Source organism: Lepidochelys olivacea (genome assembly GCF_965140295.1).
Source record: "Lepidochelys olivacea isolate rLepOli2 genome assembly, chromosome: 3".
Lineage (NCBI taxonomy): Eukaryota > Metazoa > Chordata > Testudines > Cheloniidae > Lepidochelys > Lepidochelys olivacea.
Window position 1 is genome coordinate 196482738 of NC_140413.1, and position 22603 is coordinate 196505340.

At 43.1% G+C, this 22603-nt stretch overlaps 1 protein-coding gene across 5 annotated transcripts in view; it reads left to right on the forward strand.

The window, feature by feature from the left end:
* Positions 1 to 22603, forward strand: part of VPS54 (VPS54 subunit of GARP complex) — an 84772-nt gene that overhangs the window by 34929 nt on the left and 27240 nt on the right. For all 5 annotated transcript variants that reach the window (XR_014710927.1, XM_084623830.1, XM_084623829.1 and 2 more), the window contains 7 exons: positions 11459 to 11585; positions 12927 to 13034; positions 16256 to 16311; positions 17576 to 17672; positions 18147 to 18487; positions 20658 to 20787; positions 22150 to 22331. Coding sequence is in view for 4 of the 5 variants with exons in the window: in XM_084623830.1 (XP_084479956.1) it covers positions 11459 to 11585; positions 12927 to 13034; positions 16256 to 16311; positions 17576 to 17672; positions 18147 to 18487; positions 20658 to 20787; positions 22150 to 22331 (1041 nt within the window). In the remaining variant the exon portion in view is untranslated. The remainder of the gene's footprint in view (positions 1 to 11458; positions 11586 to 12926; positions 13035 to 16255; positions 16312 to 17575; positions 17673 to 18146; positions 18488 to 20657; positions 20788 to 22149; positions 22332 to 22603) is intronic.

A 22603-nucleotide genomic window follows, 5' to 3' on the forward strand; every position in this document is an offset into this window, starting at 1 on the left:
TATCTAGTTCTTTTTTGAAACCTGTTATAGTCTTGGCCTTCACAACATCCTCTGGCAAAGAGTTCCACAGACTGACTGTGCATTGTGTGAAGAAATACTTCCTTTTGTTTGTTTTAAACCTGCTGCCTATTAATTTCATTTGGTGACCCCTAGTTCTTGTGCTATGAGAAGGAGTAGATAACACTTCCTTATTCACTTTCTCCACACCAGTCATGATTTTATAGACCTTAATCATATCTCCCCTTAGCTGTCTCTTTTCCAGGCTGAAAAGTCCCAGTTCTATTAATCTCTCCTCATCTGGAAGCCATTCCATACCTCTAATCCATTTTTGTTGCCCTTTTCTGAACCTTTTCCAATTCCAATATATCTTTTTTGAGATGGGGCAACTGCATCTGCATGCAGTATTCAAGATGTGAGCGTACCATGGATTTATATAGAGACAATATGATATTTTATGCCTTATTATCTATCCCTTTCTTAATGATTCCCAACATTCTGTTTGCTTTTTTGACTGCCGCTGCACATGGAGTGGATGTTTTCAGAGAACTATCCACAGTGACTCATAGAATCATAGAATATCAGGGTTGGAAGGGACCTCAGGAGGCCATCTAGTCCAACCCCCTGCTCAAAGCAGGACCAATCCCCAATTAAATCATCCCAGCCAGGGCTTTGTCAAGCCTGACCTTAAAAACTTCTAAGGAAGGAGATTCTACCACCTCCCTAGGTAACGCATTCCAGTGTTTCACCACCCTCCTAGTGAAAAAGTTTTTCCTAATATCCAACCTAAACCTCCCCCACTGCAACTTGTGACCATTACTCCTTGTGCTGTCCTCTTCTACCACTGAGAATAGTCTAGAACCATCCTCTTTGGAACCACCTCTCAGGTAGTTGAAAGCGGCTATCAAATCCCCCCTCATTCTTCTCTTCTGCAGACTAAACAATCCCAGTTCCCTCAGCCTCTCCTCATAAGTCATGCGTTCCAGACCCCTAATCATTTTTGTTGCCCTTCGCTGGACTCTCTCCAATTTATCCACATCCTTCTTGTAGTGCGGGGCCCAAAACTGGACACAGTACTCCAGATGAGGCCTCACCAGTGTCGAATAGAGGGGAACGATCACATCCCTCGATCTGCTGGCTATGCCCCTCCTTATACATCCCAAAATGCCATTGGCCTTCTTGGCAACAAGGGCACACTGTTGAGTCATATCCAGCTTCTCGTCCACTGTCAACCCTAGGTCCTTTTCCGTAGAACTGCTGCCTAGCCATTTGGTCCCTAGTCTGTAGGAGTGCATTGGGTTCTTCCATCCTAAGTGCAGGACGCTGCACTTATCCTTGTTGAACCTTGTCATAAATATAAAGGGAAGGGTAAACCCCTTTGAAATCCCTCCTGGCCAGGGGAAAGCTCCTCTCACCTGTAAAGGGTTAAGAAGCTAAAGGTAACCTCGCTGGCACCTGACCAAAATGACCAATGAGAAGACAAGATACTTTCAAAAGCTGGGAGGAGGGAGAGAAACAAAGGGTTTGTGTGTCTGTCTGTAGTCGTCTTGGCCGGGGACAGAACAGGAATGGAGTCTTAGAACTTTTAGTAAGTAATCTAGCTAGGTATGTGTTAGATTATGATTTCTTTAAATGGCTGAGAAAAGAATTGTGCTGAATAGAATAACTATTTCTGTCTGTGTATCTTTTTTGTAACTTAAGGTTTTGCCTAGAGGGGTTCTCTATGTTTTTTAATCTAATTACCCTGTAAGATATATACCATCCTGATTTTACATGGGGGATTTCTTTATTTCTATTTACTTCTATTTTTTATTAAAAGTCTTCTTGTAAAACACTGAATGCTTTTTCATTGTTCTTAGATCCAAGGGTTTGGGTCTGTGGTCACCTATGCAAATTGGTGAGGCTTTTTATCCAACATTTCCCAGGAAAGGGGGGGTGCAAGTGTTGGGAGGATTGTTCATTGTTCTTAAGATCCAAGGGTCTGGGTCTGTAGTCACCTAGGCAAATTGGTGAGGCTTTTTACCAAACCTTGTCCAGGAAGTGGGGTGCAAGGTTTTGGGAAGTATTTTGGGGGGACAGACGTGTCCAAACAGCTCTTCCCCAGTAACCAGTAATTGTTTGGTGGTGGTAGCGGCCATTCCAAGGATAACGGGTGTAATATTTTGTACCTTGGGGAAGTTTTGACCTAAGCTGGTAAAGATAAGCTTAGGAGGTTTTTCATGCAGGTCCCCACATCTGTACCCTAGAGTTCAGAGTGGGGGAGGAACCTTGACAAACCTCATCAGATTTCTTTTGGCCCAATCCTCCAATTTGTCTATCCCTGCCCTCCAGCGTATCTACCACTCCTCCTAGTTTAGTATCGTCCGCAAATTTGCTGAGAGTGCAATCCACACCATCCTCCAGATCATTTATGAAGATATTGAAAAAACCGGCCCCAGGACCGACCCTTGAGGCACTCCACTTGATACCAGCTGCCAACTAGACATGGAGCCATTGATCACTACCCGTTGAGCCCGACAATCTAGCCAGCTTTCTACCCACCTTATAGTGCATTCATCTAGCCCATATTTCTTTAACTTGCTGACAAGAATACTGTGGGAGACGGTGTCAAAAGCTTTGCTAAAGTCAAGAAACAATACATCCACTGCTTTTCCTTCATCCACAGAACCAGTAATCTCATCATAGAAGGCGATTAGATTAGTCAGGCATGACCTTCCCTTGGTGAATCCATGCTGACTGTTCCTGATCACTTTCCTCTTGTGTAAGTGCTTCAGGATTGATTCCTTGAGGACCTGCTCCATGATTTTTCCGGGGACTGAGGTGAGGCTGACTGGCCTGTAGTTCCCAGGATCCTCCTTCTTCCCTTTTATAAAGATGGACACTACAGTAGCCTTTTTCCAGTCATCCGGGACTTCCCCCGTTCGCCACGAGTTTTCAAAGATAATGGCCAATGGCTCTGCAATCACATCAGCCAATTCCTTTAGCGCTCTCGGATGCAACGCTTCCGGCCCCATGGACTTGTGCACGTCCAGCTTTTCTAAATAGTCCCTAACCATCTCTTTCTCCACAGAGGGCTAGCCACCTACTCCCCATGCTGTGATTCCCAGCGCAGCAGTCTGGGAGCTGACCTTATTAGTGAAGACAGAGGCAAAAAAAGAATTGAGTACATTAGCTTTTTCCACATCCTCTGTCACTAGGTTGCCTCCCTCATTCATTAAGGGGCCCACACTTTCCTTGGCTTTCTTCTTGTTGCCAACATACCTGAAGAAACCCTTCTTGTTACTCTTAACATCTCTTGCTAGCTGCAGCTCCAGGTGTGATTTGGCCCTCCTGACTCCAAGATCTTTTCTTGGGTGGTAACAGCTAATTTAGACCCCATCATTTTATATGTATAGTTGGAATTATGTTTTCCAATGTGCATTACTTTGCATTTATCGACATTGAATTTCATCTGCCATTTTGTTGCCCTGTCACTCAGTTTTGAGAGATTCTTTTGTAGCTCTTCGCAGTCTGCCTGGGACTAAATTTTACATGCTCAAACTGAATCTGCTCTTATTCCTGTTCCTTCTTGGGAAACATCATTTAGAAAAATACTATATAATTACTCTGTAGTGTAACCGATCAGTGGAGTCCATAAATGATAGGTGAGTGTGTATTGGGGAGAAGGATTTTTTTAAGGTACTTGAATATCTATATGCTTTTTATTACATATAGGGGCCCCAATCAGAACAGAAGCTGCATTATACGAGGTGCTGTATGACATGCAGAGACATAATCTCTATCCTGACCTGCATAAGAAATGTCAATATAACAGGATGCCTTTCAGAATATGACATGCCGCTAAAGAATGTTTCCTATGATATATATGATAAATTAGTTCATCTAATAAAACTGTATAATGTACAAAGTTACAATTTTGGTGGACTATAACCAGAAATAATCTACACTAAATTTGTACTGAAATTGAATAGGGTCAGCCAGAGTGCTGGGAGTCTATATATTGCGATCCGTACTTTTATAGTTTTTCCTAGTTATGCAGTTCCTGTATTTTGGGGTTTGTGGATGTCTGATTTGCATAGTAACTATATGTTATTACTAAGGCTGAAAGTCTTCCATGGAAGTCACGTATTCCATGATTTTCCGGGACCTCCAGGACTTCCACGGCTGGTGTGGCTGACCCCAAGCTGGGGCGGCCCTGGGGCCAGCCGCGCCGGCCGCTGCTCTGGCTGCCCCAGGCAACTGGTCCCAGGCGCTGCCCCAGAGCAGTAGGCCAGGAGCAGCAGCGGCGGGGTCCCAGGCCGCCCCCGCCTAGAGGAGCAGCAGTGGCGGCGGGGCCATGGGCCGCCCCCTGACCAGGAGGAGCAGCGGTGGGACCCTGGGCCGCCCCCCCATGCCCAGGAGCAGCAGCGACCACCGGAGCACCTCCCCTGCCTCAGCACCTAAGATTTAGTTAGGGGATTTTTAGTCAAAGTCACTGACCATAACTTTTTGGTTATTGCCCTTGACTTTTACTAAAAATACCGGTGACTAAATAGTGTAACCATAGTTATTACTCAGTAACTGTACTCTGAATATGCAAAACTTTCTACTCGGGCTACTGTAATCCCTCAGCTCTGATTTGCTCCTCTACTCAGAATTTTTAAGATTTTTTACTAGCAACAAAAATGGCTAGCTCCATAATTCCCTTCCAACTGATGCAGAAAAACTCATAAAATGTACATAAAAGAGAAGAATGTGACAAAATAAAGAGAGCAGGGCTGCCAAACTACTAGAAGGGAAAGTGGTTTTTTAAAATGTGTTAGTTGAATTCCCCCACACCGCTGGGGGTGGCACAGCCATTCCGGAGGAGCTGCCTGGGCTGGGCACTGTCTCCTGCGTGCGGTGGCATGACATACTGCTGCTTTTGCTGCTGTGATTCCTGGTAGAGCCCTGCAACTCTGCGGATATCCACTTAATATCCGCGGACATCTGCTGATATAAATTTTGTATCCGTGCAGGGTTCTAGCTGTCAGGCTTCCTTTCGAGGACCTCCTCGGAAGGCCTGGTGGAGGGTAAGTGCTGGGAGTAGGAGATAATGCTGCAGCCAGCGGTTAATTTGGAATGAAAGAGGTGCTGGGGCTCAAGCAATTAAGTGCTGGGGCTCAAGCAATTTTCTTACTTTCATAACTGATGTGCCAAGCCTACAGGTTCCAGGGCTCAGCCCTGGCAAGCCTTAGCAGAAATTAGGCACTGACTGTGGCCCATAGGCCCATAATTTGACCTCTGGTGCTGTCTAAGCTACACTGGCGACCTGTCTAACCCCAAGAGCAGCCTAAGATCAGGAAGATTCAAAGGTGGCTTTTAAAGCCACAATAGCCGCCCTCCCCCTCACTTATACACCTCAGTTGTGAGTTCTGTGCTGTACCTCTTAGAGGCACAGCACATAATCTTATGCATAGTCTCTGATTGGCATGCAAACGTTTCACTGTGTACTAAGGAAAAACATGTTGCCAAAAGACCAGAATATTCAAGAAAGCTGTGATAGAAGCTAATTTTAAAAATCCCCTCATCACACAAAGACTTTAGCTTATTCACAGAAATATTGAATGGATGTTCCAATTTTGTCTTCAGTAATAAGCTGCAACAGTCAAGTGAAACAAAATCAGCAAAGCAGGTTTACCTCTGAGTTTAAACGAAGGCTAACTTGTAAGCAGACAGTGGTGGTTTAAAATAAACTTGTGCATACTCTGGTATATTGTTGCTTACAGCTCATGGAGTTTGCCTCTTGTATTGGAGAGCATCAATTTAAATTTAGCAGCATTGCAGAATAATTTGTTGTAAAACAATTAACAGTACCCAAAGCAAACATACATAACAAAATGACTCTGCTTTTATAATGTGACATCCAGACCGCAGTCATGTAAACTGGCTTCTGGTTATAATACAAAATAAAAGCTCCTTAACTCTGCCATGTTAGAAGAGTGGCAGGAAAGGGACGCCACAAGCATATAATGTGATGTGTTGAAAAACTAGTTTAATCTAATTTGGGACCATGAGCATTTATAAGTGTAATCATAGTTGTATGGTTATTGTATGACATTACAATAGGGCAAAATTGAATTTGTGTGGATGCCTTAAATATGCATTCCCATACTTTGAAAAGTGTAAATGACTTTTAAGTGTAACCTTAACTCTGAATTTCCTGGGTTTATAAAGCTTGCTTTTATAATGTAGTGTTTTTTTTACCCAAAATTACTGATATGTACTCTGAGCCTTACCACTGTCTTTGTTTTTTGAGGGAGGGGAATTTTAGATAGTATTTTGTCTTTACTCCTCTTTACTAAGTTTCTCTACATGTGTATAAATAATTTGCTGTTTATACAGAGAGTACTTAGAAATGTCTGGAAAAAGACATCTAGATTTAGAATAGTTGTAATTTCAATGTCTAATGGTTACACAGTCCACATGTGATGTAATTATCCCTTAATATTGGTGAGGTCATAGTTCAGGGTTTTTTTTTATTATTCTTGAATGTCTGTTGAAGATGGAAGTGATTTCACTGTTAAGGTCCAGAGTGTGTCAGAAATAGCAGTGAAGGTGATGTGCAAGTGGCTAAAAATGCTGGAAACTTTCCCTTTACCTGGCATTTCTGTTACTGGGGTACGTGGGTTGGTTATGCCCAGGTGTGCAAGTGGAATCCATTTCTTACCAGTACAGGGTGTGGGGGGGCACGTGATCCTCCATGTGACTCCTCCCCAGCCTGGGGTCCCCACGCTCTCTCCGTCCCCTCCTCATGATCCACCTCCCTTACCTGGGGAGGTGTGGTCTCTGTCCTCCTCCAGCTGCACCAGAGATTTCGAACGGCAGAGGTGAAAGAAGCAGAACATGGGGCCACCGGGCGGCACCACGCCCGCAGCTCCCCTGGTGCAGTTCTACTACCCCAGCCCTTCCATGCAGGGTCTCCTCCATCTGTACAGCAGCCCCGTCAGAGGAGCTGCCGGCGTGGGGCCGCTTGATGGCCCCATGTTCTGCTCCTTTCCCCGCTGCGGCTCCTGCAAGAGCCCTGCAGTTCAACTGTACTGCCTCCTGGCCCCCCCGCCCCCCAGCCCTGTCCTCCAGCAGCTCAGGGGGCAGGGCTGCTGGAGGAGCTGTCAGCATTCTGTGGGGAAAGGAGCAGTATCCCCAGTCCCACCCCCTGCCCTGTATATTTCTAATAAAATAAACATAAAGTGAGCACTGTACACTTTGTATTCTGTGTTGTAATCGAAATCAATGTATTTGAAAATGTAGAAAACATCCAAAACTATTTAAATAAATGGTATTCTATTATTGTTTAACAGTGCGATTAATCGCGATTAATTTTTTTTAATCACTTGACAGCCCTAGTTTTGTTTATTTTTTAGATAAGGGAAATACAATAGATCTGATATATCTGAATTTCAGTAAAGCATTTGACATGGTACCACATGGAAATTTTAGTTATATTAGAGAAGATGGGGTGTAGTACAAGAATTGTAGGATGGAAGGACAATCAGGGTCCAGGCATCCCAAGGTGAGAACAGAAGGTTTAACCCCACAAATAAGCAGTTAAACCAATTGATTGCATAGTGTGTTATTGTACTTAAAAATATATCAGATGAAGACCATTATGAAAGCTTGCAGTGTTCTGAATTAGATGGTCATTAGAGATATGATTTTATGTAATTGTGCATATATAAAACACTGTGCTCATAAATGTCAGCTCCACCTCAGAACAGGGCAGCGAGCAGTCGGGCAGGGAGGGACACCTCTCAAGCCAATTGTTTACACAAAACCAACTTCAAGTAACTATTCATTGGCCAGGCCAAGAAAGGACAATGTAGACCATTAAAATTAATGAAAAGATATTGAAATGACTCAAAATTGAAAAGAACATCCTGGTTCCCGAGCATTAAGTCAAGAGGGAATTTCCCTGCTCTGAATAACCATGACTCACCATGGACTGAGGCTATATCTATTCTATAAATTAGTTTAGAATAATTTACGTCACTCAGGGGTGTGAATAATTCACACTCCTTGAGCAACATGTGGAATATGTATGTCAAAGTGTGCTGGTATCTGTGGGGGCTGGTTTCAAGACTTCTGGGGGTGACAAAACATATGGGAAAATTCTGAGGGTCTGGCAGTTTAGAACTTGGGCAAAACATATTTGGGGAGACTTCGGACTTGAGAGCTGTTGGTGTCAAGCTTTAGAGAGTAACTGGGCTTATGAGAGCTGGAGTCAGAGTAACAGCCGTGTTAGTCTGTATTCGCAAAAAGAAAAGGAGTACTTGTGGCACCTTAGAGACTAACCAATTTATTTGAGCGTGAGCTTTCGTGAGCTACAGCTCACTTCATCAGATGCATGCCGTGGAAACTGCAGCAGACTTTATATATACACAGAGAATATGAAAAAATACCTCCTCCCGCCCCATTGTCCAGCTGGTAATAGCTTATCTAAAGTGATCATCAGGTGGGCCATTTCCAGCACAAATCCAGGTTTTCTCACCCTCCACCCCCCACACAAATTCACTCTCCTGCTGGTGATAGCTGGAGTGACACCTTATTCTTGTGGGTTGGCTACTGGTTGCAGGGATCTGAACCATAGCTGCACAGCACAAAGGCCCCCAGTGTTACAGGGCAGGTGGTGACAGAAATCCTTAGTGATCTGGGTGAACCCCAAAACATCATAGGTGGGTAAGGAACTGGCTAAAGGGGAGATAGCAACGGGTTGTGCTGAAAGGTGAACTGTCGGACTGGATGGAGGTTACTAGTGGAGTTATTCAAGGGTCAGTCTTGGGACCAATCTTTTTCAATCATCTGATTAATGAACTTGGCACAAAAAGTAGGAATATACGAATGAAATTTGCTGATGATGCAAAGTTGGGAGGCATCGTCCATACAGAAGAGGATCTGAATATCATACAGGAAGAACTGCATGACCTTGAAGACTGGACAGAAGTGGAATTAAGTGTAATAATACAGAGTGCAAGGTCATGCAGTTGGGGTCTGATAATAAGCATTTCTGCTATAAACGGGGCTCAGAGGAGAAGAGGTACCTGAATGTGCTGGTGTCTATGACTATGAGCCATCAGTGTGATGTGGCTATGAAAAAAGGCAAATGTGATCGATTCTAGGACGCATCAGGTGAGGCATTTCCAGTAGAGATAGAGAAGTATTAATGCCATTCTACAAGGCACTGCTGGGACCTCCTTTGGAATACTGCCTACAGTTCTGGTCACCCATGTTCAAGAAAGATGAATTCAAACTGGAACAGGTTCAGAGAGGAGCTACTAGGATGAATAAGGGAATGGAATGTCTGTCTTATGAGAGGAGACTGAAAGAGCTTAGTGTGTTTAGCCACTCAAAACCTAGGCTCAGAGGGGCTGTAATTGTTTTCTTTAAATACATCGGGGATAAACACCAAGAGGGTGAAGAGCTATTTAAACTAACGGACCATGTTGGCATAAGAACAAATTGGTATAAATTGGCCATGAACAAATTCAGGATGGAAATTAGAAGAAGGTTTCCTCCCATCAGAGGGGTGAGATTTTTGGAACACCCTCCCATTCAGAGCCATTAGAGGGCAAACAATTAGTTTTAAGAGAGGTGGACAAGTTTGAGTGGGATTGTATGGTGGGGTTGCCTGTGATGGTGGGGCACAGGGCTCTGGAGCCCTGGGGGTCTCTTCTGGTTCATATCTGATTATTTTAAATCTCATGCTTCAAGGCTTCAGCTGGTCACCTGCAGGGGTCAGGAGGGAGGGGTTGTTTGCTTCTTATGAAACATCAGAGATGGCCATAGCTGGAGATGGGACACTGGATGAGGTGGGCCTGTTCTCTTAGGTGGAACAGAGCATTCTCTCTCAGGTGCTTGGCTGGTTGGTACTTGCTCATGTGCTTGGGGTCTAACTTGGGGTGGGCAAACTTTTTGGCCCAATGGTCACATCTGGGTGGGGAAATTGCATGCAGGGCCATGAATATAGGGCTAGGGCAGGGGGTCGGGGTGTGGGAGGGGGTGCGGTGTGCAGGAAGGGGCTCAGGGCAAGGGGTTGGGGTGGAAGAGGGGTGTGAGATACGGTGGGGGGCTCAGGGCATGGGGTTGGGGGTGCGGGGTGCAGGAGGGGTTTGGGGTGCAGACTCCAGCCCAGCACAGCTTACCTTGAGCGGCTCTGGGGTGGGAGCAGTGCGCAGCGGGGCTCAGGCAGGCTCCCTGCCTTCCTGGCCCCTGTGCCGCTCCTGGAAGCGGCCGGCACCGTGTCCTTGGGGGCGGGGGCAGAGGGCTCCACGCACTGCCCTCGCCTGCAGGTACCTTTCCTGAAGCTCCCATTGGCTGCGGTTCCCCGTTCCTGGCCAATGGGAGCTGTGGGGAGCTGTGCCTGCAGGCGAGGGCAGCGTGCAGAGCCCTTTGCCCCCCCACCCAACAGGGGTCGCAGGGACATGGTGCCAGCCACTTCTGGGAGCTGTGTGGGGGCCACAGGGGTGGCAATCCCGCAGGCCAGATCCAAAGCCCTGACGGGCTGGATCCGGCCTGTGGGCCATAGTTTGCCCACCCCTGGTCTAACTGATTGCTATATATGGAGTCAGGAAGGAATTTTCTCCCAGTTCAGATTGGCAGTGATGGTTTTTGCCTGGCTTTGCAGCACAAGGTGCAGATCACTTTGCCAGGATCAGTTAGGTATACCTCAAATAATCAATTCCCTGCCATTGTGTGGGCCTTGGGCATTGGTGCACCTTGGTCCCTCCTGTTCTCTGCCTGTGGCACATAATAGTTTAGTCTCCTGAGGGCTGATCTAATTCTGGTTGTTGGGCAACTGCTGGGTAGTGTTGGTGGCCTGTGATATACAGAAAGTCAGGTCAGATGATCTGGTGGTCCCTTCTGGTCTTAAACTCTGACGCTGTTTATAGAAGCACTATAATGGTGGCAGCTTGAAAACCCTTGTACTCTCTGAAAGCCACTCTGTCTCTGAAAGCTATCTCTATCGCTCACTCGTACGAATTAACTCTTCCATGTTTGTATGATCTACTTAAATGTTTGAAATTAATGCACTTCAAGACTGAATGGTTGAGGCACTGGAATAACAATGAAACAATCTTTCTTCCTTAAAGACCAAGACCTTGATACTACTAAGTACCGGTACTAAGTATCCTCAACTTCTGTTGGTTTCAGTGGGAGATTGAGGTGGACAGCACTTCCTAGGATAAAGCCCACAAGGGGCTCTTATCTACTTTGATGCAAATTCTTAACCTCCATTATATTTTTGCTTCAAGGAGAAAATACACACTCAAATGCACCATTTCGGCTAGTCTAAGACATGAAAGTGTTGAACCTCATATTAAGCCTGAATTGATTGCATAGAAATTATTCACTGCGTGGCTGTTTTCTTTGGTCTTGAACTAAAAATTAATTTGCAGGTTTTTCTGATTATTTAACTTATAGCTCAATCACTGTTTTTCTTAAACAGGCATCTTGGATCACAGCTTTGTGAGTTAGAAAAACTCATAGATAAAATGATGATTGCAGAGTTTTCCACTTATGCTCGTAGTGATTTAAATAGACCATTTGAAGAGGACTGTCAGATTCTAGAAGAGGTACGTTTCTTATAGAAAGTAGAAGCCACCTGACTAATATAACATTTTTCATCTTCAGAGTACTTTATAAGTACTAACATTCATCCTCTCATTGCCACTATAGCAACATTATAATTTTATACCATTTTTCTTTTTGTTCAAATTTTTCCTTATCCTTTTTTTGTTTTGAATAATAACATTTTCCTGTTTCTTGTACCTGAATCCACAGAATTTTATTCCAATCACTTTTTTTTCTTTAAAAATAAATTAATTTATTGATCTTTTTTAAAATGTTGCCAGTTATTAGTTCTGACCCATGATACAACTGAATGTGTAACTCTTGAAATAGTACAGAAAAGCATGTGGTCTCATACCTTGTAGTTAGTGAAAATACAGTAAGCAAATAGATAGATGATTATTATATTATTCTCATTCTATCTTCCTTATGATTTTATCTTGCATATGGATAATTGTTCCAAGCATATTGCTTGCTGCAGGTTTGGTCCACAGAGCTGTTAAATATTTTTTCGCTGTGTATTCTTAATTTACTTTAAGACCTTTGAGGTTAAGCTATCATGATCAGTATCCTTCTGGCCACTGTTAACTGACTACAGCCAGGTCTTCACTGAAAAGTTAGGTTGGAAGGAATTTTCCCCTGGGTCAGATTAGCAGAGACCCTGATTTTTTGTTGTTGTTTTTTGCTGTTCTTTGCAGCATGGGTCACGGGTCACTTGCAGGTTTAAACTAGTGTAAATGATGGTTCTCTGTAATTTGAAGTCTTTAAACCAAGGCTGGAGGACTTCAGTAACTCAGCCAGAGGTTAGGGTCTATTAAAGGAGTGGGTGGGTGAGGTTCTGTGACCTGCAATGTGCAGGAGGTCAGACTAGATGATCATGATGGTACCTTCTGACTTTAAAGTCTATGAGTCTGTGAGACCCAGCAGTGTTGCTCAGAGATGTGAAAAATCCACACCCTTGAGCGACATAGTTAAGCCGACCTAAATCCAGGTGTAGACAGTGCTAGGTTGACAGAAGAATTCGTCAGTTGATTTAGCTACTGCCTCTCTGAGAGGTGGATTAACTACAGGGATGGGAGACAACTCTTGCTGTCGTGAGTGTCTACGCTGAAGTGCTACAGTGGCACGACTGCAGTGGTTGAAGTGTAGACATAGCCTAAAAGTAATCCCACTCAGTCTCATGCGTGGAAAGGTGTGGTTTAAACGTAGGATGTTTGGACTTGAGCACTAGCAGTAGGCCATCAGGCCATTCCACACACACTGCATTTTGATACATGAATAAGTTTTTACTATTGTATGTTTTAAGTATCTTTTTCTTCTCCCTGCCCCTTTGGTGTTTTTAATAGGAAAGACTTGTATCACTAGTATTTGGACTTTTAAAACAAAGAAAGCTAAATTTTTTTGAAATATATGGTGATGAAATGATTATTACAGCAAAGAGCATAATTAAACAGGTAAGCAAATCACTTCTAGCTTATGTCAAAGACTTGCCCATCTTTTAGAAATATTTTTGTTTCAGTTGTTATAAGAATGTATTTAATATAATTTCATAACATCAGATTTTCTCTTATTGTGAAAAGTTGTACTTTAAAAAGATAATAATTAATCCTGTTGTATTAGTGATCTCATATCTGTAGATCTGATCTCCCAATGGCCTTCCCCAGCCATTGTGTGGCATCAGTGTAGAGGAAGAACACATCTTTCTCTGTGCCTTGGTACACAGACACTTACCTTCACCTTTCTCTGCCTGCTGTGAGTTAGTTTGTTTTTTTCTTTTTCCGTTAGCCTGTAACTTCCCCAGATAAGATGGCTACACAATTCCATTTAGTTTCAACAAGGCCAGTATCTATTGGCAATTTTACAGAAATAGGAAGAGAACCATAAAATAAAGCTTATTAACACACACACACACTTCCCCGGTCACTTGAAAATCTTAGGAACAATCCTGCATTTGTAGGGAGGAGGGCTAGATGATGTCCATCTGTCGGAATTCCGTGATGTTTAATACGTAAATATTCCTTGCCTGGATTGTCGTGGTCTCTTGTCTGTTACGGGACAGACAGTAAAGTCAGGGTACTGTGCTATCCCTTCAGTTAAGGCGCTGGGCTTCTCACCAGCCCAGGAGAAGAAACCAATATCATAAGCGAGACTGTTTCAGCCTTTGCCTCAGGGCACAAAAAATTCATGTGGAACACCAAAACAAAGCAATTCCCCTGCCCAGCGTGGACTGCAGTCCCCAGATGCCTTTCCCTTGCCTTTCTCAGTTGTCAGGTCCCCCTTGGTAACAAACAAAATATAATCAATTTCAGATATAAATTTCTGCCAGATAGTGTGCCATCTTGTTACACACATGGGGAGTAAAAAAAACAAAACGAGGAGTACTTGTGGCACCTTAGAGACTAACAAATTTATTTGGGCATAAGCTTTCGTGGGCTAAAACCCACTTTGTCAGATGCATGCAGTGGAAAATACAGTAGGAAGATATATATATACACAGAGAACATAAAAAAATGGGTGTTGCCATACCCATGCATGGGGAGTAGGTAATCTGGAAATATCCTTTAAACCATTATTTTCCAACTCCCAGTTTCCTTCTCTGTGGTATTTGGATCATGTTTACATGTTGCATATTTCTTGTAGACCCTTGCAGATAATGGTTACTCCTGGGGGAATTCTGTGTCAAAAAATTAAAAATTCTGCGCACAGTATTTTAAAAATATGCAAAATTCTGCATATTTTTGTCAAAATAACGTAATATAATACAGCTGGTTTCAATTTTGTTTGTAATTTATTTAAACTACAATACAATGGATGGAGAATGGGAGTGCGGAGCACTGGAGGAAATCACCAAACCCCCTCTTTCTAATAGTAATGTAGCTAGTATTGACCATTTACTTCTAGTTATTAGTCAACAGATATATGCATCTATATGCTTAGTGTTACATTATAGGCAACTGAAGAGCAAGTGAGGGCTGGGGGCTCAAATTCACAGTTTATACTGGCTACTGACCATCTCTAAAAAGGTCAGTAGCACACAGTTCCTGGAGCACATTTTGATAGGAAATTTTTTCAGTCCAAAAATTTAGACCAGTTCTAATCACTAAAGTACCATAAGCATTTATAAGGCCAGACTGTCCTTTACACCACTCTGGCAACGTAAAAGGAGTGTAAAATGTTAATGTAAAATTTTTTAGACCTGTTGTATACTCCTGGGGGAATTCAATAAGAACAATGGGAACAATTCACTCTGTAGGCCGTCTGTTACATTCTCCTCTGCCTGAGGGAACAGAATGTGCCCCATGCCTACCTCTTCAGAAACACCCCAAAGCCCCGCCCTTCCATGCCGAGCATGCCACAACAGCAAGTGAGAGGGACAGTGTCTCTCTCTCATGTGCACAGCTACCCAGCCGCCACCACCCCAGTGGTGGTTTACATCTCTACCGGCTGCTCTGGGTACCCATTCTGACTTGCCTGCACTGCTGGGGAGTGGGTGAAAGACCATTCTTGCGGTTTCCCTTTTCTTCCCTGTCAGAAGTAATTTTTCTGCAGGGAAGCAAAGAAATATGCGGGGGCCATGAATTCTGTGCACACAAAATTCCCCCAGAAGTAAACTGTTTTTCTGCAAAGAAGGAATACTGTTCTCCACCCAAGTCTTGCGTGTGTGTCCATCCACACTCCTTTGTAGGGCTGCCCGCTTGCACCCGCACTTGTAGTACTTTGTGACCATGCAAACAGAGGAACAGAGGTGTAGTTCCTTAGCATTCAGCATAGCTCATGAAGAAATGTATCTTTAAGAAGCGTCTGTGTAGAACACCAGTTATTAATGTCTCCAATATTTAAACAACAGGACACCATCTGGCACCACTGTGGTTTATAGAAATCTACTTACAGACCAGACGAGTTCATATGCTGTTGAATCATTTTGTGCATCTAAGCGATTCTTGATCACATCGGAGAAAGTCTCTAATTTAGTCTAAGTGGAGTTGCTTTGTTTCTAGGTTTAACAAACCCGTAATAACAAAGATGCCTCAATAAACTCTCTCTAAAACAATGGAAAAGTTTGGAATAAATATTGGTTTGGGAGAGCTAGAAATTTGACTGAATGGCCATTTTCTTTCCATCTGCTCTTCAGCTGGAGGATATTTTGTGGAGATAATGGGCCTCAAGGATGAGGATATACTGTAATAGGAAATAAGGATGTGGGGAAATTTTCTGGGCTGAGATCAATACAGACAGTCCCTTGGGGAATCTGTTTTGTACCCATAGCCCACTTCTTACAGTAATGCCATCATAGTACTGTTCTTCACATTGTTAGTTTTTGTGAATCCTCTGTTTAAATAAATATAAAATCTTCATCCCAGACAAAATATTCAAATGATTGGGCATTTTGGGGGCCTCAATTTTTGGGCACTTTTAAAGGAGATTTTCAGAAAGTGCTCAGAGAAAATCAGGCCTCTTTCAGGTGTGTCAAGTTGGGCATCCAAAATCACTAGTCCCTTTCAAAAATCGTGGGTCCCATGTTTTGCAATTAAAAGAAAAAAGCTGTAAGAATGTTAAATGACCCAAATGCCTGTCTTTCTTTTCTTTTTTCTTGTTTAACTTGAGGTTCTTTTAAATTATGGAACTCAGAAGGGTTGGAAAGACGCTAAGACACTTTTTTTCTTAAACTTCACAGTGTGTGGTTAGCACGGTATCGCAGATAGAAGAAATAGATACAGAAGTTGTCATTAAGTAAGTATATGCTATGGGTCTGTTGTGGCAGGTTGGGTGGGGAATGTGTGCTTTAGCACAGAGGATCAACTGTTTTTTAATTTGTTTTTAAAGTGGTGAATAATTAAGTATCATCTTGTTCTTCTGTTTCTCCCCAACGGTCCTCTTCAGGAGCCCTAAGTATTTCCCTTCTTCTTGCAGACCTTAACAATTATACTTCTGTATTTTTAACCTTACTTTTGAAATTTGTTTTTAAAAACATGTTAATTCCATTGCATATTATATACAGGGTTAGGAAAAGCACAGGCTAAAATATTTAGGCATTTGTTTCCTGACTATGTAAGGGGAAAGGCAGGCGTTCCCTCTGATAATATTCTAGTGCTGTAATAAAATGTGTCTGTAGGTCAGTACCTCCTGCATGAAAGAGATTAGAGGCACATCTTACTACTCCAATGGAAGGACACTGAACAACGTAAGCTCTCTTGGCTCTGAGCCGCATGTATGTGCCTAAGACAGCCTACCCCAGAAGAGCACGATTAGATTCACAGCCTACTCCAGAAGAGCACAATTAGACCCACAGATAAGGCCAAACCAGAAGCCATTATTGCTGTCAATTTGAGAATTGGGGCCAATTTATTTTTTAAAATCAGATCTTGAAAGCAAGTAACCTCCCCTTTGCTGCTAGCGTTCAGACACACAGAGGATTCAGTAAAGGTTGAAAAGCTGCATTTCATAGAAATAGTGACTAATTCTGTTCGGAGACAAATTGTATATTATGAGATTTTACTTTGGTTTTGGCAATGCATTTTCCTGCCTTTTGCCAGAAATCTGTCTTGCGGTGCAGCAAAAAAGGAGCATAACCCTAGTATTTTTGCTTTGCCAGCAATAATGTGTCTTCATAGTCAATCTTGGTTATTTTTGCTCTGTGCTTGATGACGATGGTCATTAACATGCACCCTGACTGTAATGGAGGCTAAGCAGCACCTTCTGGTGTTACAGAACAAGGACATTGTTGCTTTAAAAAGCTGTGAATGTTAACTGAGGCATTCACTTTTCTGGCGTGATATGTTTTTAGCCCTCCCATTTATTTCTTAATCAAGACTATGCTGCTTATAGTATTGTCTGTTTTCTTGACTAGACAGCTATTACCATGCGGTCTGCTTTTTTGTAAATTTACAATGGTTTTGACCGTCCGCTTTCTCTTTAAATGCCAATAGTCAGCCTTGTCAGTAGATCACTTCAAAGGTAAATAATTGTCGTCTCCAAAATGCTGTTCTTTTTGTAGGCTTGCAGATCAAATGAGGATGATGAATTTTCCTCAGTGGTTTGATCTACTGAAGAATATTTTTTCTACATTTACTATCTTTCTCAAAAGAATTAAGGTAAGTATGTTCATTTCTCAAGGGCTTCACATCCTCCTTTCAGACACTGATGCAGAATTGAGCTAGAGTTATTTTCTAGTTGAAATGTAAGATGTTGATCTTGACTACAGAGTCCTAAACTTTAATTTCAAGAGAGGTTGGATCTATATGGTTAACAGAGAGTGGGTTGGAAAGTAGATAAAACTTCTTGTTTCATGATTTATGTCAGGCTCTAATTATTAGGATTAGGATGAGATCTTCCTGGGGGACAGATTAATCCACATGTGGGGTTTCTTGCACCTTTCTCAGAAGCATCTGGTGCTGGCTGCTGTTGGAGATTGGCTCCTGTGATTTGAACTAATGATTACACAACATTAAAAAAAATAAATAAAAACAATATTTAAATGTTCTTGTTTCTTATCAAAAGAAAACGTCTGTTTGTCAAAGTAAAATGATGTTAAGTTTTTTGTTAATAAACTTTATATTTGATTCTAGGCAACCTTAAATATTATTCGTAGCATGGTTCTCTTGGTTCTAGACAAGAACCAAAGGACCAGGGAACTGGAGGAAACTTCAGTACAGAAGAACCCTGCAAAAGACAATACTGTGGATACAGAAGTAGCTTATCTGACTCACGAAGGCATGTTTATAAGTGATGCATTCAGTGAGGGGGACCTCCCATCTGTAGCAGTTGACACTACCTCTCAAAGAAATACTTCTCCAAACAGTGAGCCCTGCAGCAGTGATTCAGTGTCTGAGCCAGAATGCACTACTGACTCTTCATCCAGCAAAGAACAGATGCCGTCTTCTGTTATACCAGGGGGAGTAGAGATTATGTAAGTAAACATCACTGCTAGAGTATTTATCCGGTGTTGACTCCTGTCCTACCAATGTTAATGTTATAATGTACCATTCAGACATTGGCAGTTTTTGGTGACATGACGTTACAACGTAAAATTCACTCTGGTTCAGTTTGCTTATCTAGTTATTGGATGAACTGGCTTCCAGAGGCTCTTAGTCAGGATGCCATGGGAGGACGGCAGGAACCACAGACTGCACTTCCTTTGGCTCCTCCCAGGGCCACCTGTTGCCCGACGTGTGCAGCTGCATGGGGACCTTGCACGCCAACCCTTGTGCAGCAGAAACCCACTGCTTTTCCTGCCCGGGGAGTCTCTGCACCTGTGGAGGAATGGGGTGCATAACCTCCTCTGGCCTTGTCTGCATTAGAGACACTAGTTGATCATAGTATCTCTCAACTGTTTGGAAGTTCCCAGGTGTCCATACACATTTGCTACAGTTGATTGTTTGCTGGCTGTCTGTTGATTAAAGTTGCCTCGATAAGTTATAGGGGTAAGTCTGAATCAGTGCAGTTCATTGAATGGCTGAGTGGATGCACCTCCACTACTGTGATAACACAATCCATGCAAATAGTCCTCCCACTGCTGTCCCACAGTTCGCCAGCCACTGCAGAAATAGCCTTTCTGGTCACCTTCTGTGTTCCATTGTTCGAGGCTTTACTCAGTTGGAAGCTACCTACTTTATAGCTCTGCACAGTGTGCAGAACTCAGCTGCAAGCCATTTTCATAGCAAGCAGCTCTAGATGCAGATCTTTATCAAGCAGTCCATTTTAAATGCCACAGCATGCAGCTGCCTGATAGCTAGAAGACATCCACAACTTCATCTCTCAGTAGGATGAGGAGCTTGTTCAGTTCCAGCTACAGAAATACAGCAGGAACTCCAAGATCTATACATGTGTGTTTGAGCAGCCATCCATGCTTGGTGTAGAGCACTCCGAAGCATAGGGATGGCCAGAGGGAAAGTATTTGAGACAACTATCCTAAAAAACCCACAAAACAAACAAGGACTAAGGTCCAGTGATGACTCCCTGATGTATCAGGGAGCAAGCAACTGGACAGGGTCTTCAGCAAGGACCTTGCCACCCAACTTAACCTCGTGGTGGACATGACTGGAGCTCCCGGAAGAGAGAGGCACCATGATGAGGACAACAGCCGGGAGAATTAAATCCGGATACAAGCAAGAGGGGAAGGAACTGGGCACCAGTCTAGAGCTGTTTGCTCAGATGATCAATGGATATGGTGGCCTTGCTGGAGGTGGAGGACTTCAGTGGCAAAGAACCTTCTACAGCTGATTGAACAGCTTTTTATTATAAAATGTGCTACTGTATCCCTATATGCTTGTTTGGCACCTCTCTTTTGGGTTCACACAGCCTACTTTTAGCATTTGTAATAGGGGCACATATAACTACGTGAGAGTGTCCACCCTCTTGCTGCTCCCACCTCACCTCCTTCACGGCACCCTCCCATTTCAGTCTCCCCGTCCTGCAGGTTCTCTCTCTCCGCACACACTGTCAACACCTGCAACCCTTGTAGCAGCCACACCAGACCAGCAAATTACAGACTCGATTTGCTAAGCACTGGCAGAGCTGTGCCATGCAGTGGGCTCAAAACGGTGGCCAGGCCAAAACCAGTTTTCAGAAAGGCACACACCTAAGTAGCAAGGAGCCGAAGGCAAGAGAGGACACTGATGGAGTCATGGAAAGCCCCTCAGAAAGCTTACAAGCTGAAGGAGAAAAAGCTGCAGAACATTTATTGCAGGCATGGCCTGTCACTTTGGAAAAAGCAGAGTGCGTATCTGTCACAAAGCGATGTGTAAATAATGACATGGGCTGGGTAACTTTTAGCCAACAGCAGTAAAAAATAAAATAATAAGCTCTGTGAGTGGTCTGCCTGAAATACCTAATTTGAGTGGATTTAAAAAAAAAATATAGAACAGAACCATGCATTCGCTAGTTATGGAGACTGATACGACATTGACAGCGGGTTAGAAAGCTCCAACTGTCCAAAGTTATATAGTAAAGATAACTTGCGATATCAGACCACTTTGCTGCTGCAGTGTTCTTTCCTCCCTCAGCAAGTGATTGGAAACTGCATGTAAAGCATAATATTTGTGAAATCATTTGCAAACAAACATTTCTGTCATTTTCAGGATCAGCGAAGATATGAAACTGACTGATCTGGAGCTGGAAAAACTGGCAAATAACATTCAAGAGCTACTTTACAGTGCCTCTGACACCTGCCATGATCGTTCTGTCAAGTTCCTCATGGCAAGAGCAAAGGTAAGGAGCTTGGCTCATCCGGCTGTTGCTAGAATCAGCATCCATAATAAAAAAACTTCGAAAATCTATTTGCTATTTTTTTTTAATATTGAGCAGTATTTTTTTTTTTTGGTAGACTTTAGACTTTTGAAGTTGCATGCTTATTGAAATCAAGAAACTGCTCATGCCATCAAAGGAACTTCACGTTACCTAATGCCCAGGAGATCACTGGTATTAACATAACACACCATTTGTAATGTACTGCCTAAATAATGCGTACTTCTACTTTCCACTGAAATGAGCTGCCCTGAAATTGGCTTTGTTAACAGTAGGGTTGTTTCCCTATAATTTCCCACCTGTGCAGCTCTCACCTATCATAGCAATGATGGGAGCATTAACATAGACAAGCTGCTAGCACCTGGCAGTATTTTAACCTGTCTAGACCTACTTCGAGCAGAGTAAAGTGACACAGTGTTTTAAAATGCCAGCAGCCCCTACATTTAGGACTTCCCTGTCTCCAGAGACATTGAACCAGTGTTAGCAATGGCGGGAAATTTTAGGGAAAAAGTCTTTGTCTAGGCAGAGCCATAGACACCAATGTTAACATTTTAAATAGCTCTCGTGAGGCATGAGTATTCGCATTTCAGACTAACAAGGGTGAGACACAGCTCCTTTAGAGCTGTTTTTTGTGTCTTTCTCTGCAGACCAGGTAAGACACCTGTGCCTTGGGTCACATTTGGGAGATTAGCTTCAAACCAGAAAGGTCAAAAACTTAAATTCTGTAGAAATGGATGGCGCTGTCACAGAAGTGATGAAACAGCATTCTGGCCCAGCTGGTTCACTTCAAGACCTAGCCTAGGGATTGTCCTTTCCAATAAATCATGATCCAGGGGGGCAGCTAGGCCAAATAACCAACAGTGAGCTTAGTCAAGGAAAAGTCAAGTTTGTCATGTCAGATAGTCAAGGTTACACCTGGGTCTCATTAATTTTTATGGTTTAAACACAGTAAAACTCCCTAATGTAGATGTGGCTTTAGTGAGCCTGTGCTATATGGCTTAAGTCCACTACCAGGGTTTGAAGCTTCACCATTTACAACATCTGGAAGGGTGCACCTGTGTGGAGGCCCAGCATGCCAAGTTGTGCCATTCAGGACACAGGCAGGCAGCACCTGGATGACACTAGCCAGTGGTACAGGTCACGATGCAAGTTGTGGTGACACACTGGTGTGGCACAGACTTGATGGAGATGTCTTCTCTGCGGTTTAGATTCGGTTCATTTTTAGATGATTAATAACAGCTGTCCCACTGCCCTTTCTCTGTCTTTAGCTATGCCTGTGACTTTTGGGGTGTTCCATCTCCTAATACCAGTTTCCCTTGCATTTAGGATGGGTTCCTGGAGAAGCTGAATTCCAACGAGTTTGTTGCCCTGTCTCGATTAATGGAAGGATTTATCTTAGACACTGAACAGATCTGTGGCAGAAAAAGTATGTCATTGCGAGGAGCACTTCAGAGTCAAGCCAATAGATTTGTGAATAGATTTCATGAGGAGAGAAAAACAAAACTCAGGTACACACCCTGCTTCCGTGTTTTTAAAGGAATAATTTTAACAATCGTGCCTGAGACAAATGGAGATCTTTTACTTCCTGGCACACAGTAGCCCAAATTTTATTTATAAGTGAAAAATTGTTTTTGAAATCTATTATAATGGTTTGTTGTAGACTGCTCTGTTCCCTCTATATATCTGCTCTTTATGCATAGTTTGATCCCATTGAGCTGGACTGCCCAAACATGGTCCAATTGAGGACTGTATTAGCTACCAGAAGGACTGAAGACCTCCT